We start from the raw sequence: 17588 nt of genomic DNA, 5'->3' as shown, positions 1-17588 counted from the left end.
AAAAAAAAGTAAGGGAGAGGGTATTATGTTGAGTGAAATAAGCCAGACAGAGAAAGATGAACTCTGTACGACTCCACTCATAGGTGGTAGTTAACATATAGACAAAGGGAACTGATCGGTGGTTACCAGGGGATAGGGGGTGTCGGGGGAGGGCACTAAGGGTGAAGTGGTGTACCTACAACATGACTAATAATAATGTACAACTGTAATTTCACCAGGTTGTTAACTATCATAATCTTAATAAAAAAAATAAGAGATATATCCAAAAAACACAATATTGACCTTATACAGCTCTTGATTCAAGTAAACAGACTGTACAAAAATTGTAACGTTTATGAGACAACTGGAGATCTGACCAGTGACCGGATATTTGATGATACTCAGGAATTACTGTTAATTTTTTTAGATGCAATAATGATATTGTGCTATTTTTAAAGAGTGCCTATCTTTAAAGATATATACCAAAATATTTATGGAAGAAATGATAGGACGTTTGGAATTTGCTTCAAAATAATGAGCTGAACCACATGAAATTGTGTTTGGTAAGTCAAAACTGGTTGGATATCTGTAATTTCATATTGGATGTCAGGAAGTGGGTGGAGGTGCTAATGAAATTAATTGATCACGAGCTGATTAATGTTGAAATTGGAGTAATGGTCTATGGAATAAATCTCACTCATGTGTCTTCTTCCTGTGTGTATAAAATTTTTCCACAATAAAAAGTTAAAACAAAATTAGGCCTTAACACTACGCTGTATATAAAATAAGTCACAAACTAAGAACATTGAAAGTGAAACTGGAGGTTATTGTTGCTGAAACACTCCACTTAAAACACTGATTTTCCACTGTTGAGGTAAATATGTCTGAGACTTTACCAATTTATCTAAGTGTTCCCTCAAACTCTGACTACCGTCACAAGTCTAACCTTACATCTGAAGTAAATTTCGTTGTATTTTTTCCAACTATTTTGACTAACTGGCTTGTTTTTAAACATTGTGCTGTCTGGACAGTTTTGTTTTTGCTTCAACAGTTACTCTAGATTAGAAATCAGAATACTTGGCATCTCCTTTAAGTTCAGTTCTAAATAACCATGTGACCTTGGCTTCAGTTTCTTCATCTGCAAACAGACCTCGGTAAACCTTAAGACAATCTTCTCTCTGATGGTTTTACGAGTCTGAGACTATATCGTGTCTGTTCTTTGCTTGGCAACTGAAGCTTATCCTCAATTTTGCACAGGATTATCTGGCTATTCTCTGGCTATTTAACAAGGGCAACCCAATCTATACACAAAGATCCTCACATGGCAGGGGATTCAGACTATACAACCTACTGAAAAGCTCACACACACACACACAAAACACACACGTGCACACACACACACTCATCCCTATGGGAAACCTTTGGGAGTTATGTATAGCAGAGCACAAAAAAACTACTGAGAACCATACTAATAAAGTGCTTGAACTGACCACTGTGTCCCCAACCTAATGGCCTGTCATGGAATACATATATAAAATATAGGTAAAACATTTTAATCTAAGTACATAATATGTAACATACTTCAAAATATATTTAATAGCCTGAAAATACACTTAATGTTATCAGATAGTAGCTGGTTGCTGGAGCTTAGCTGGAACTAAGTGACCAGCTGGCAATAGTTGTGGGGACCAGATGGAGGCCTGAGACTGTCAAGCTCGGTGTGAACTTGTGACTTCATTCATAAATTGCTCAGTGAAATTGGATGAAGCAGGGGCTATGTGTACTTGAGTCTGCAAGCGGGTACATGCCAAAGAGGAGACATGTAAAGCACATAAAACACAATAGCAGAAGAAGAAAGATTAAATACTTCGCACAGCTCACATTACTTGTTTTTACGAGACAGAATATGAATCATTAATATGGTCAAAACTCTGGCTTTCTCTCTGAACAACCAAAGATTACCTTGATGTGCTTAACTCTGTCTTCTTTTTCTGTCTTTGGTTTCTTTCCTGTGGCAAGAAAAAATAGTTCTGGATTAATTCATGAGGACCATACAGAGAAACAGTTTCCCTACGTTACATTTTTTCTGAAAATCTCAATGAACCTGTTGCTTTAATCTGTATGTGGTCAAAACTCCAAATGCTTCTTCTAATGCCTTTGGGGACCTGAGATTCATTTTCCCCAGCCAGGTAAAGCAGAATGATCATCCACAGTGTGAGCAGATGTTCTATCCTTGGTGTGACTACAGATGTGGAAATAAAGAAATGGGAAAGGCACTGTAGTATATACCGAGTGAGCACAGTTTAGTCAGTAAACATCTTGGTCTACCTTTCTTAGAAGGTCGCTCAGATAAGGGCAGCATCCGGTACACCCTGAAGGCATTGTTTCCCTTCTTTATACTTCTGTCCTTGACTTCTTCAATATCAGGCAAGGAGTTCATGGCACATCGAAAATTCGCCTTCCATGTTTTTGGGTCAGGTTTATCTACTCCCGGTTGATGCTTTCCTAATAAAAATAGCCAAAAGAATTAAGGTTAGGGAAAAGAGGGAAAAACACTCGATACTGGGTATACATGTCTGGAAACACAGGATTGCTGGCCAGGGGGTGCCAAGAACCCTTTCCGAATTCCAGGCTACACCTGCAGGGACCAAGCGTCCTGGCTTCCTGGGACTGAGAAGGTTTTGGAGATGTGGGAATTTTTGTTTTAAAACCTGGACAGTCCTGGGAAAACTGGGGCAGGCTGGTCACTCTGGCTCTACCAAACATCTTGAGAGAAAACTAATCATGGTAGAAGAATGGAGAATCAGTGTTAAGTAACAGAGAAGCCCAGGAGACCGGGAGGCTGACAGGCACAGGTGACTCAAGTCTCTCTTTTTTGTCTGACTCTCAAATATTCAGTAAAAAGTCCATTGCTGTAAATAGCTCCCTATTTACATTCTGTTCTCAATAAATATATTATTGACTACCTTTTGAGGAGATAAATTCAACCCAAATTTATAGCTCCAGAACAAATAAATTCTATATTCCCCTGGTACACACATGGGAAACTTAATCAGAATACCACATCTGCAGGAAATTTAAGGACTAAGTTTCTGTGGCATAGGTGGAGCATCTCTTCTGAGTGATGAAGTGTGTACCCCACGTGTCCTGGATGTGCCTGGGGACAAGTCACAGGTTTTTCAAAGCTATCTTCACAAGGGCATAAGCCAGGAGATTTTATATATGTAGTGAAAACAAAAATAAACAATAGTTAACAGGGTATTACATAATTGAAATTTCCTAAGAGAGTACAATTTAAATCTTCTCACCAAACAAAAAGAGAATATGTGAGGTGACGGACTTGTGAATTAACTCAATGTGGGGGGCGGGATCCAGGTTTACGTTCATCAGATCATCATGTTATACGCTTTAAATATCTTACAAGTTTATTTGTCAATTCCACCTCAATTTAAAAAAAGAAGGAATGAAAACAACAACAAAAACCAATAGTACCTGCCTCGACAATCAACACAAGGGTTTCAATACCTGTATGGATTGCCCAGTTTCTAAAGAGTGGGGCATCCTTCTCCACATCCCACCCATGTCTAGCTGCATGCATCCAGGGGATCTGAAAAATCTTCTTCTCCTGGAAAAAAAAAAAAGTAAATAAGAACTGCAGCCATGGGTGTCAGGCCACCATTGTGGAGGGTTCTTAAGTTCTAGCTGGTAAGATTCCCCACCGAGTATCACTGGGTTTGTTGAGTGTCTACAGTAAAATCTATTGTAAACCAAACCCACTTCCCCCCTGGGCCCCAAATCCTACAGTCTACCCAGGTAAGATTCAGTGTCGTGCGGAGTCTGGACAAGAGGAATACATTCCAAGGTCAAAGCTGATGATTTGGGATATGGCAACGTGTTCTGTTATCTATGTCACTTCTCTGTTCTAGGACCCCAGATAACTGGCCACTTACTGAAACTTCTAATGCTTAGTCTTATCGCTTATTTCCATCATTTGGTAAAGAGGAACTCCAGCTGCCTCCAGTAAATCAAAAATTAAGCAACTTTCCAAAGTAACATCCATTTGTGCTGCTAAAGGGACATCAGGGGGTATCTGAGGCCACTGCCACAGAGACCAAATATCTCAATCTGCTTGTGTAGCCAACAGAAATAGAAGATTCTGTCTAACGCTCTAACTCCTATGTGTCTACCGCCCTGAATAGCAAGAAGTACAAACAAAGATGTATTGAGTACATGGAAATAATACTCCTTTTTTGGAGAAAAGTCCCTCAATACAATTCTTCTTATACCAGACTTTCCATCTCTCTTACAGCCCAGGAGGTAACTCAAAATTGCTTAAATCGACCCTGGCAAACGCATGATCGGAAACTAGTGCTTTGGAAACAAAATCACACTCATAGTAAAACTACATATGTGAAACCTGGTTCGACCAGCTCTCCTGGCAACGCCAGCAGTTGCTACGCTCCCGTGGCATTTTATATTTGACTACACATGTTCACATGGTCTCAGTTTTGTTTTTTGCAACAACCTAATGAGTTACGGATATGTCATTATTTCCGCTTTACAGTGGAGGAAACTGAGACACAAAATTAAATTATTTAGCCAAGGAATTTATGGTAATAAGCGCCTAAATTCAAAACCGTGGTCATGTGATCCCATATTCAATCACTTAATCACACCACACATTGTCCCCTAGCGTGTCGATTTAGAGGTTTTGCCATCCTACGACAGGTCTGTTGACCTGGATTCTGTGGAGATTAAAGGCCAGGAAACTCTCAAGGTAGTTCTGATAATTTCCAGGTATAGGGTCCCTGCACAATACACTGGGGAAGGAAAGAAAATGCCAGTAGGGATTTTTCACCACTTTGGTCTTACACAATGAAACATATAAACGGTCCCAATTGACCCAAAAGGGGGCTCCGTGCCTCTCTACAGAACCAATTAAAAAGCCTGAACTAAAAATATTTCAGAGCATTTGAGAGTTCCCCAAAAACTGTTAATGGGAAAATTCTACTGCATTTAAAACTCAGTTAACTAAGAAGAACTGAAAGCAAGAGACTTTCACAAACCCCTCCTCGTTCCTTCTGCATCATCCACCGAGAGCGCATGGTTTCAGGTGAGTCATTTTCAAAACGGCAGTCATCACAAAGGGACTGAGTAAAATTTTATTTTTTAATGCAGATGAAAATCAGAGAGCAAAAGCACTTAATGCAGTTTTTGATGTTCACATGAAAATGAATTTATTCCGCTGAAAGAACTTTTCCTGAAGTGCACAGGCAGAATCTAAAGGTTTATGCTTAAAGATACAGATCTTTCAATAATTTGCTATTGTACTTATTTCTAGGTCAAAGGAGTTTGGGGTGTCACAATCTGAAATCTATCTCACAAGACATAAAGTTGATTCTGATAAGAAGGTCTTTTCAAGCATTTGCAAGAGCACACATGCACGTGTGCGCACGCGTTCCCAACCACCCACCCCCCACCCACCCACACACACACACACACATACACACACACACACACACACTACCAAACCTGGTCTCACAGAAACCATGCCAAAATCATGAAACCACAAGCATAATGACTGAATCCAGCAATTTTGCACTGTGGATCCTCTTGAAACAGGCAAAGGACCTGAATAGACCTTTCTCCAAAGAAGATAACTAAATGGTCAATAGCACATGAAAAGATGCTCGATATCACTAACCATTAGGGAAACGCAAATCAAACCAACAATGAGATACCATTTCAGACCCACTAGGATGGCTAAAATAAAAAAATAAAAATAGAAAATAATAAGTGTTGGTAAAGATGTGGAGAAACTGGAACCCTCACACATTGCTGGTGGGAATGCAAAATGGCGTAGCTGCTGTGGAAAACAGTTTGGCCGTTCCTCAAAAAGTTAAACACAGAATTCCCACACGGTCCAGTAATTTCACTCCTGGATATGTACCCAAAGAATTACAAACAGGTATTCAAACAAATAGTTGTACGTGAATACTCATAGCAACACTACTCACAAGAGCCAAAAGTTAGAACCCAAATGTCCATCAATTGATGAATGGATAAAGAAAATGTTGTATATGCATAAAATGGAGTATTATTCAGCTACAAAAAGGAATGCCGTATGTGCTACAACACGGATGAAGCTTGAAAACATTATGTTAAGTGAAAGAGGCCTTACACAAAAGGCCACATGTTGAATAATTCCATTTATATGAAATATCCAGAAAAGGCAAATTCATAGAGACAGCAAGCAGGTTAGTGGTTGCCATGAACGAGGGGTAGAGGAAAAAGGGAGTGGCTGCTCCATGGGCAAGTGTTTCCTTTTGAGGTGATGAAAAAATTTGGAATTAGATAATGGTGATGGTTGCATAATATTGTGAATGTACTTAATGCCACTGAATTGTACACTTTAAAATGGTAAAATGGTAAATTGAAAAAAAAAGCTACATGTAACTTTTAACTAGTTTTTCATATTGCAAAAAAAAAACAGGAAATACAGGGGGCCAGCCTGGCAGCGCAGCAGTTAACGTCGCACATTCTGCTTCGGCGGCTAGTGTTCACCGGCTCGGATCCAGGTGTGGCCCTACGCACTGCTCATCAAGCCAAGCTGTGGCAGGCGTCCCACATATAAAGTAGAGGAAGATGGGCATGGATGTTAGCTCAGGGCCAGTTTTCCTCAGCAAAAAAGAGGAGGATTGGCAGCAGACGTTAGCTCAGGGCTAATCTTCCTCAAAAAAAAAAGAAAGAAAGAAAGAAATACAAATAAATGCATCACATATCTTTTTTAAAAAGACCATGATGAAAGGTAAAGAAGATGAAATTCATTTTAAAATTGAAAGACATTCTGACCAGTAAACATTCTGGTCATAGATCATTGAGTTCTATGGGACGTTGATGGTGTTGTTCTGTGTCTGAGTAGACTCTGTGACATCTGCATGCGCCATCAGAAGCCCTGAGTGCCCAGTCCACACACGCAGTGGCTCTACACATCGTGTATGGAAGGGCCGCATGTACCAGAGTCCACTCATGTGTACATATATATATAGAACTCAGCCCCTCTCAGGGCAGGAAAGGTAAGCTTTGCTCAGGTTGAGAGGAACACTGAAGCTTATCTTGAGCATCTCTCTTCTCTCCCTCTGCCTCTTTCTCTCTCCCAATATTTATAAGATGTTCCAATTCAATTTTGTTATTTTTGTTTGGGCTTCTTACTCTGTTCCGAGATGGCTTGACATTTACACAAGCACAAGCTTGCTTTCAAAGTGAAGAGAAAGTAAAGGTCTGGAACTACCTGATGATCTCCTGTGCTCAAGGAATGGCCTTGGCAACTGGGTCCAGGCAGGTCTCCAACGTGAAATAAGAACATCAATAAACAGAGTGGGAATCAATCGGAGCTCCAAGAGAAACGATGAACCCGGATGTGGCTCCCTTCTTCAAGAAATGGCCCAGGGAAACCACAAGCAAGCACGTGGACAGGTCCAGAACTGACCTGGTTTCTTCAGCAAGTCAGTGGCAAGAAGGAAAAAAAAGGAAGGGCTTCTGTTCACAATCAGGAGAGACGTCAAGTCAGAAGAAGCAAGCCAACCTGTGCACCCTCTCTGGATGCTGAGTGAACACATCAACTGTAAAAAGATATTTGGGGAACACTCGCAGCATTTTGATTGTGAATGGCACAGTGATATTGACAAATTATGATTTTTTTCCAATTGATAACAATATTGTGAATATATAACAAAATGTTCTTAAGTCTTAGAGATGTACACTGTTAGGGAGTTGCTTTAAAATACCACACACACACGTATGGACTTAAAAAGATGTTAACAACTGTTAAATCTAGATGTGGATTTTAAATCTAGATGGAAATTTGCTGTACTATTCTTTCTAGTCATTAGGCTATTCTAACACACTATGTATGTTTGCAAATACTCATAAAGTAACTGGCCCAGGCCAAGGCCCCATTCATGAGCTGGTTATAATGCTGCTTTGCCAGACTTCCTCACTGCCCCTTCAGAGGAATCCAAAGGACCCATTTCATCACCACTCTCCTCCAAATTTACTCAAAATAGGAGATGGAAATATATTTAAGGCATTAATTAACCACCTATTTGTCTCTTACTAAGAAGGGACCGGGTTTGATGCACCATCCCTTTGATGAGATATATCACAACTGCCAACTCAGTGTTCATAAGTCTTAACAGAACAAAAACACAGCTGCCAATGCTGCTCCTCTTCAAGTATGCATCATTCACCCATTTATTCACAGAACAATATTAACCGAGTATCTTGTAAGTGTCAGGCAACAGGCCTGGCACCGAGTGTGCAGTAACCATCAAGACACCATGGCACCTGCCCTCAGAGGGCTTCCAGTCTGGAGCACTTCACCCTAAATACCAACACATCCTGAACACAACTAAGGCATAAGGCAAAACCACATGGACGGTTCCCATTTTCTAGGAGTTACAACAGTCTTCAGCGGGAGAAGAGATTCTAGAATGATCTCAAACCACCCAAAATACCAACAAGGATTCTTAGGCAAAATGCTTATGAACGGGAAGGAAATAATATTAGAGTCTCAGTTAAGTATATACATGAACAGATGAATGCCACTAGGCCCGATTTAGCAGAAACCTCTAAAAAGATGCCCTGTAGGGGTATAGGTATGGAGAGAAAAGGTCCCGACCCCATCTGAGGTCTCCAGTGACAGTAACAGCACTGCCCACATCACAAACACAGCCACATGCCCACTCTGGATAGCCCCAGTCAGAGGCCTGCTTGACCAGGCCCCTCAGGCAGCCACGGACTCCTGTGCCAGTGTTGTCCTGAGAGGCACCATTTTCTGCAGCCACATGCACGTTCTCTTTCCTTTAGCCTGGCTCATGCCCAGTGCTAGGAGAGGAGCCAGACAAGATGGCGGAAGGGTCTCCTTGCCCTCTCTGCTATGGAAGAGAACTCATGAGCCAAGAGCCAGTTGAGAGAAGTTCAGTAGTAAGGGCCACCTGAGACGAGCAAAGTTTTCAGCTGCACAAAGAGGAATCCATTTACTTTCAGAAAAACATGGAGAGAGTGGATGGAAGAAAGGTGTCTCAATGGAGAGTCGCAGTAAGGAAACAACCCTAAGAGGGTACATTAGTTTCCCAGGGCTATTATGACAAATTGCCGCAGACTGGGCAGCATACAACCACAGAAATTTCTTCTATCCCAGTTCTGGAGGCCAGAAATCCAAAATCAGCAGGGCTGTGTTCCCTGCAAAGGCTCTAAGGAGAATCTTCCTTGCCTCTTCCAGCTACTGGTATTCCAGCCATTCTGTGTGGCTTACAGCAGCAGCATCCAATCTCTGCCTTCTCCTTCTCATGGCCTCCTCCTCTGTGTGTGTCTCTTTTCCTCTGTCTCTTATAAGGACACTTGTCATTGGCTTGGCCCAGCTGGATAATCTAGGATGATCTCATCTTGAGATCCTTAACTTAATTACACCTGCCAAGACCCCTTTTCCAAATAAGGTCACACCTACAGGTACCGGGGCTTACCACGTGGACGTATCTTTTGGGTGACCACAGTTCAACCCACTAGAGAGGACAACGGACTGCAGCAATGTCAAGCGTCTGCTGGGAACAGGAGACACGATGACATTCTAAGTTTGCCCCAGCATCAAGCCAGCCGAAAAGGGTAGATGCGTTTTTTAAAAAAGGAAAGGAAAAAGCAAACAACTTACTTCTCTTCAGAATTCAGGAACACCTGCTTTAATTTCACACTCTAAATCAATATAGGCAATGTTATCTTGTTCTTCAAAATATAATCCTACTTAACTTTTCTGTGCCTCGGTTTCCTCGTTTGTAAAATGGAAAAAATAAGAGTATCTACCCCATGGGGGGATTGTGTGAGTTAATGCATGTATCTTGCTTAGAGGAGTACCTGGCTCTTAATATATGTTAGTTTTATTATGATGATTATCATTGTTATCGAGTACCCTATGTGTTGTCAACTCTCCTTGACTATCATCTCCCCTTTCTTAAATCTCCACATGTGTCCCTGGAAGCCCAGCAGGCAAAGGTGCAACCTGATTTCTTGTTTATTTCTTTGGAAGAGGTTAATTACAAAGGCCCCTCAGGATACAAATCCAAAATACTGTAGATATAGCAAGCCTAGAAAAAAACATTGTTTGCTATAAGACCTTAAGATACACGACAAGTCACACGAAACGAGCATACGGTTTATTTATTTCTATTTACTTCACACCCCACTTTGTTTCAGAAAGGAATCACTTAAACAGACACATTCAAATAAAATACCATTAATTTAAAAATAAGTGGATGAAGGAAAAAGAACAAAAATAAGTAAGAATTGAGAGATATCTGAAAAGATAAAATGAAGCCAGGAGTGATATATAATATAAAAAAAATAATGCTGCAATATTCTGTACACTTGTTAGAAGCGGGCCACAATCTGGCACTAAACTCTCAAGAACGTGATACAAAGATAAAGCCTGACCCGCTAAATTATTCATCGTGTCCTTAAGACTGAAAATGAGGGAGGGGGTAGAAGAGGAAAAAGAAATTTGCTCAGAAGAATTGCAATATTCCTGGCAGTGGGAGAGGAAGCTCTCTCTTGGGTCCTCTTAAAGAAAGCATGATATATTATATTTAGTTGCTTTCCTAGATTATAACTATCTATTTCAGGGGCTCTTTATTTTTATAGACACTATCTTCCTGATTCACCCCTAACAGGCAAGATTGATTAAATTGAGAGTTTAGGGGTTGATAAAGTAAGAGAGCATTTACGTACAGATGGGGGCAGGAGGGGGCTGTTTGTAAATGATAGATTCTTCTCTTTTAGGAGGAGTAGGCACACAAACAGGGTTCCACAATAAAGATAAAGAGAAGGCATTTTTTAAAGACGAAAACAAAAGTTTCCTTAACATAGAGAATACTGAAAAGAAAATCAATATGCTCCATTCTCAACAGAAAGCCCTAGAGTTTCAAGTCCTCTAATCCGAGAAAGCCAGGAGAAGCAAGGAAGGTGTCAGAGCTGGAAGAGGGAGGACTCATTCAAGAAAAACAGCGAGAAGCTCCCCATCAACAGTCACGCCAATACCAAAGGTGAACTGAGAGCGTCAACTCGGGGGTGAGGCTCCAGTCTGAGAAGATGATAAAAGCCTTCTTTATATGATAACTTGACATTTTTATGATCATTTTTGGTCAGTTGAGTTTTATAATTAATAAGCATAAGATTTTGGACACAAAGAACAATTTTACTTTTGGGGGTCCACATGCACGTGTTTTTAGTAAGGATCTCTCAATCTCGTGCTCTGTCTCTCTCTCTCTCTCTTTCTTTCTCTCACACACACACACATACACACACACAGGCACCCAATGCACTTACCTTGTTAAGCCACTTTAGCCCTGGTATCGTATTTGAGTTTATCTGTTCCTCCAGCCATGGCCGCATCCGCATCCTTTCCACCGGCATGGTACCCTTTTGCAGAAGAGAAACACAACATGAGGCATTTGTGCTGCTGACTGTCATGTCTGCACTATAAAGTTGTGCACCCCAGCCCCAGCCTCTTCTTTTATCCCTGTCCCCCAAACCCCAGAGCTAAGGATTGGGGAGGTAAGGTAGCGTACTGAGGGCCTTTGCCCTAGAGCCACCTGCCCCCTCTTGAGCACTCTGCTCATCCTGAGAGGCTGTCTTGGTGGGGCATTGGTACAGGCCAAGCCTGCTCTCAGCTAAGAGGGTCTCATGGACGCAGGAGGCCTGGACACACAGAAACTCGTCTAGCCAGAGGGCCCAGACACCTCCGGGTCACCTTGCCTAACGCTTGGTCTTACCCTCTCCTAACCTGGCTGTGTTTACAGCAGACACCTTCAATGTACCAGGCATTCACAGGACCAGTATTTTACAAATACCTTTGGGTATTATCCTTCCAAGAGCCAAGGTGGACAGAGCAAAACCGTTGTGGGAAAGAGTTACCAGAACCATCTCAATCCCTTTGGGTATCTGGGTTATAGAAGTGCTTTCAACCCCCAATATTGGCACTTGAAAGCTCTAAAGGAATCAGTTCACTTGGTTCCAAGGTCCTTCACCAACGAGTCGTTCCCTCCTGACGTTCTGTCTCCTTCAGAACGCAGCAGCATCTTGCTCTGGTTTCAGCTTTGCTTTTATGTTAATGCATTCTCTTCACTCCCTCAAGGATCCTTCTTCCCTGCCACCCTCCCCCTCTGACCTCACATCATCCTCCCTCTGCCTGTAACTTACTTTCCCTCTGAAAATCGTTTCATGCTCTAAACACCTTTCATCTACCAGCACACACAATGCCTCTCTCCCCTCCTTCTGAAACCTTTCCAGGTGGTCTTTCCCTTGTCCACCTAAGTATATGCAGAGTGGAAGCACTAACAGAGCTCTGTCTACCACTCATCTTCATCCTATTTACACGTAAATTTAAATTTAATGTGGGATTCAAAAGCCAAGATTATGCCAATTCAAGCTTCCATTCCATAGGACTTCATGGACAGTGTGACATAATCCTCTTTTCAACCCCTAGCTGTCTCTTCTTTATTTCACTCATCTCCTCCCCAAAAAATGAACTCTGAAAATTCTATTCAGATGAATTTGGGCTGAGATGATCGAAGTCTCAATAACTCTCTCTTCCAGCTCGCAAAGGACTTCCTCTCTCCTCTATGCCCTCCCCCCAGCTCATGCCAGAGTGCAAGCATCATTACATGAACCAGCTAGGGCAGCACCCTTTGCCTGTAGAGCCTAATTAAATTCTGGAACTAAATTCTGGGACCTGCCTTTCCCTTGTACATCTCGCCCAGTTCTGATCCACTCACTATTGCAGACGCCTCCTGCTCCTTGCTCATACCATGCCCTCTGCTTCTCTTTCCCGGGGCCTTGCCAATCCCTACCCATCTTCCAAGACCCAGCCTCCACCCTCCTTCTCCACAAGGCCTTCCCAGACCACTCCAGCCTGAAGGAATCCTCCTCCTCTGACTCCCACAATACTCACTGATCTTATCCTGCTCATTTGAAAAGCAAACACTGCCTTTGGGCAACTGTTATACATTGTCTTTATTCTTATCTAACTCTTACCTTAACTATGAACTTTTCAGCTGTGTACATCCTCTCTTCCTAACACACAAAGCTAAGTGCTTTGAGAGTGGGAACTCTACCTCTTATAGGTCTTTTCATAATCCTACAAAGCCCAAATGCTGCCCTCCACCCAAGAGATGGTCAACACAAGAACTAGGCCAGTTCTGAAGATCAGCCAAGGTGGGTGACTACTGCAAGTTGGCTCCGTCCACTCATCTGGTGGCTTCAGGACACCATTCTTTGGGATGAGTAATGAGAACCCTCAAGGACAGTCCAAAAGGACATGGAACAGCCACAGGGAGCCCCCAGTAGGGCTTCTCTTAGTGGTTCTCAAGTCGTTCCACTCACTCATTCATTCATCCACCCGTTCAAAGATCATTTATTGAGAACGATATTCCAGGAACAGGAAAAGGTAAGACATTCCCCACCATCAAGAAGCTTCTAGTCTAACAGGGGACAGGGAGGAAGAGAATTAAGACATGAAGAGTTCTGTGTACAGAATGATAAGGAGTGACAGAAGAGTTCTGGGAGCGCTAGGGAAAGCTGTCCACAGAAGACCCCACTGGGTGACTGGCCACGGTGAGGGCTCTACCCAACGGGGTAGCGATCACCAACCCGGTCAGATCCTCCCTCTCAGGAAGATCTCAAGGTGCAGAAAGAGGACAGCTAAGTCCAGGGCAGTAAAGAAAGTAGAGGGAGGGGTGGAAGGAGGAGTAGCCACATAGTCACGAGTTCTTCTCCAGGGACAACATGACAGGCAGAACTGCTACGGGTCACTACCATTGCTGCTCTGCCTAAACTTAACAAGGAAAAAACAACAGGGATGAGTAAACGGCCCCACTCCCAATTTGTCACTATAATAATATGATATTTCTTCTCATATTTTTTTCACAAATGACCCAGTTCAAAAAAATGGTCACCTGAAATGTTTCAGGAAGCTTTCTGTCTTTAAAGCTTCCATGGGGAGATAAGAGTCAACCCTCATTATTTGTGGGTTCCCTATTTGTAAAATCACCTACTTGCTCAAATGTATCTGTGACACTCAGGTGCATCCTCAGCATGCTTTCATGGCTCATTCGCAGACACAGAGAGAGGTGAAAACTCTGAGTGGTCCAATGTACACATTCCCAGCTGAGGTTGAACAACGAGACATTCTGCCTTCTTATTTCAGCTCTCACACTGTAAACAAGTGTCCTATTTATGGTCTATTTAGTGCAAAATTTTTCACATTTTTGCGCTTCCCATTGGTGATCTTGCTGTTTAAAATGGTCCCCAAGAGTGGTCTCTCTGAAGTGCAGTCTAGCATTTCAAAGCCCAAGGAGGCTGTGATGCGCCTTACGGAGAAAATCCGTGTGTTAGATAAGCTTCGTTCAGGTCTGAGTTACAGTGAGGTAGGCAGTGTGAGTTCAATGTGAATGAATTAACAGTTTATATCGGATAAAGAGTCTTTAAACAGAAACACACATGAAACAAGATTATGTATTGACTGACGAAAATGTTGCGACTAGAGGCTCCCGGGATCCTAATGTTCTTATAAGAAGAGGGAAATTTGGACATAGCCCCACACAGAGGGAGCGTCATGTGAAGACACAGACATGGGAAGACGGCCATGTGCAGACAGAAGCAGAGACGGGAGTGATGCTGCCACAAGCCAAGGAGTGCCTGGAGCCACCAGAAGCTGAAGAGAGATAGAATGACCCTCCTGTAGAGGCTTCAGAGAAGAAGAGCCCTACAAACGCTTCAATTTTGGACTTCTAGCCTCCAGAACCGTGAAAGAATAAATTTCTGCTGTTTAAGCCCCTGAAACTAATACAGAAGGTACTTTGAGGGCAGGAAACAGCCCCAACCTACACTCAGGTGAAGGAAGGCATCCTGAGGCCATGAGAAGAAGAGAAGACTCTGGAAAAGAGCCGGGGCAGGAACACTGGCTGCCAGAAGGCAGTCGGCAACAAGCAGGATGCCAGAGACAGGATGACCCTGCAGGGCCTAGAAAACCATGCCCAGGATTTTGGCCATCATCCCAAGACTGAAGAGAAAACTGAAGATTTATGCAAATGAATGATATGATCCGTTCTGTTGATAGTAAAGGGAAAAGCTGAGTACAAAACCCAGACCAGTGCGTCACCAACTTTAACGTGCATACAAGTCTCGACTCAGTAGGTCTGGGCGAGCCCCGTGATTAACAAGCTCCTAGGTCCACACTCTGAGCAGCAAGGCTCTGGATTAACTTTCATTTTTCCGAGTCACCTGGCTCTTCTGTGACTTCCTGAAAAAGTCTGGTCATTCTGCAGACAGCCCTCCCCCATCAGTCTCAGTGTGTCAGATTCCGCTGCCTCATCTACCAGTCGGTCCCTCCTTATTTACATACTGTGCCTTCCAAAGACGCAGCTCAGCCTAACCTCAAAGCTTATCGTGTACCTAGCCCCAATACTACGGAAATCACATATGTAAAAATTTTTCTAAATCTTTAATCAGGGCTGGTGTTAATGATAAGCAGATTTCTGGGAAAAGCAAATATAGTAAGTATGTTATCAGGGTAGGGCAAACTCTGTTATAAAGGGCTTCACTTATTTCAGGTTCTATGTCTTTTTGTTTTTTTTTTTTTAAATAGCTAGGACATCCCCAATGATACACAACGAAAAGCTAACCCTTTTACATGAAGGTTCTTCCTCTTTTTTACTTGACTTTATGGCCTGGCCCCACCTCCCACAAACTGAACAGGTAATGAATGACCAGTGGTCTCGCCACAGGACACACAAGAAAAACACTGCATTTGACACAGATTTCTCAAGATGATCAGAGGTTGAGTATGCATCCTTACTTCTGTGAAAGAAAGCAAAAGTGGGATTCTACATTGAGCCTAGCACCAGAAACTCATCATTTAGTTTGAGGCTAAAAATAAATTATATTTCCAGAGATTAAAAGGCTAGGATGACAGTCACAGAGGGTCAGAGGACTGAGTACTGAGAAAAGACGCTCATTTGGCATGATTTTCTAGCTTTCGTCAATGAAACTCAAGGTGATAGATTGGTCTTCCTTCTGTAAGGCAAGTTTCCCACAGTCACCAACACCCAGGCCACATGAAACTTGAACAGAGATGAAGAAGGCATGAAACTGGATAGAGAAGACACAGAGGTGCTATTTTTGCCAAGAGAACCAAAATACACCAGAAATCGAGACAGCTGTGTTCCAGATCTGACTTTGCCATTAACAGCATGTCTCCTTGAGCTCATCACTCAAACTCTCTGGTCCACACTTTGAACATCTAGAAAAACGAGAGGTTTCAAAAAGACAATTTCTGAGGTTATCTATGATTTCAGGAATTCTTTTGTAAAACGAAGGCTCATAATCTGATTTATCTTTTTTGTAAGTTTCCATTCTTGTACACTGGGTTGTTTTTAAAAGTGAAATGGTAAAATTTTATGGTTCTATAAACCTAAAATATGGAGCATCCACCCTCGACCCTGGCAAAAAGAACTTTCTAAAATCAGCTATGTTAGACCTTTGAGATTTGGGGTTGGGATCATCTTCAAAACCATGGCATTGGGCTATAAATCAATTCAGTACATGGTGGGTATTTAGAATATTACTGGCGCCAAGGATGCTGCATAAAGGCATGCAAGCTGTTCACTGTGATTCATGGGACATAAATCATGTCCCCCATGAAGCTGACAGTGCTTCGGTCCTTATTAGTGTCATTAACAGCATCTTGAATATTAACATCAATAACTTGGAAGTTTAGATCTTGGAATAGTAATAGCAATGGCTACTATTTACTGAGCACTTACCACATGGCAGGCATTAAAACCAGGGTTTTCTTTGAGTTTCTCATTTAACTCTTAGAAGCCTAGGAGGTAGGGACTTCGTTACCCCACATTACAGATGACAGGACACGTCAGGGAACTGCTCGAGAGCAATCTGCTGGTAAGCAGGGGAGCCAAGACACATTCAGGTCCATCTGAAACGCCCAGGCTCAGAAACCCTAACCTGTGCTTTCATCTTACTTTAGAAGCACTCAGTGATCATGGCCTTAACTCTTCTATGTACTGAGCCTTTCCCAACTTGTCTCTGTTTTGCATACCACTGACTCATTAATCTTCCTGAAATACCACTTAAATCATGTTAATGTTCTGTTCTAGAGACTTCTAAACATCCCCGCTGGATTTAAGATAACAAAATCCCTGGCTGAGAGGGGAGTGCTTCTGGTAAGAGCACAATATGAAATTCAGACCCAACTCTCACTGTGGATAACTAAGAAACTTGGACAAATTATGTCTTTAAAAATATGTTTAAAAGCATCAGAGAACTAACAAGGTAGTACAGAATTAGGAAGGCAAGATCTGGGAGAAGAAAGAAACCCAGGAAGGTCAAGCCTGCCATTTGGGGCGGTTCTTCTCTAGTCTAGGGGCATCTGCTGATTCCAGAAGAGGAGGCTGCAAGGAATAGCAGCTGAGCAGGGTCTGTGACACTTCAGTGGGACAAGAATTGAAGATGAGGACCCACCTAGGAAAAGGAAGTCCTGGAAA

At 42.3% G+C, this 17588-nt stretch overlaps 1 protein-coding gene across 20 annotated transcripts in view; it reads right to left on the bottom strand.

Moving 5' to 3' along the window:
• Positions 1–17588, bottom strand: part of IRF2 (interferon regulatory factor 2) — a 91347-nt gene that overhangs the window by 26067 nt on the left and 47692 nt on the right. For 17 of the 20 annotated variants that reach the window (XM_070253386.1, XM_070253387.1, XM_023630490.2 and 14 more), the window contains 4 exons: positions 11356–11448; positions 3505–3604; positions 2308–2484; positions 1942–1988 (listed from right to left, as the gene is read on the bottom strand). In XM_070253386.1, the coding sequence (XP_070109487.1) occupies positions 1942–1988; positions 2308–2484; positions 3505–3604; positions 11356–11448 (417 nt within the window). Of the gene's footprint in view, positions 1–1941; positions 1989–2307; positions 2485–3504; positions 3605–11355; positions 11507–14081; positions 15713–17588 lie in introns of those variants that run through there. The other 3 variants (XM_001491798.7, XM_070253388.1, XM_070253391.1) reach the window with 3 other exon arrangements.

Source organism: Equus caballus, chromosome 27 (genome assembly GCF_041296265.1).
Source record: "Equus caballus isolate H_3958 breed thoroughbred chromosome 27, TB-T2T, whole genome shotgun sequence".
Classification (NCBI taxonomy): Eukaryota; Metazoa; Chordata; class Mammalia; order Perissodactyla; family Equidae; genus Equus; species Equus caballus.
The sequence above is the reverse complement of the archived record's forward strand: the minus strand, read 5'-3'. Positions and strand labels throughout refer to the sequence as shown.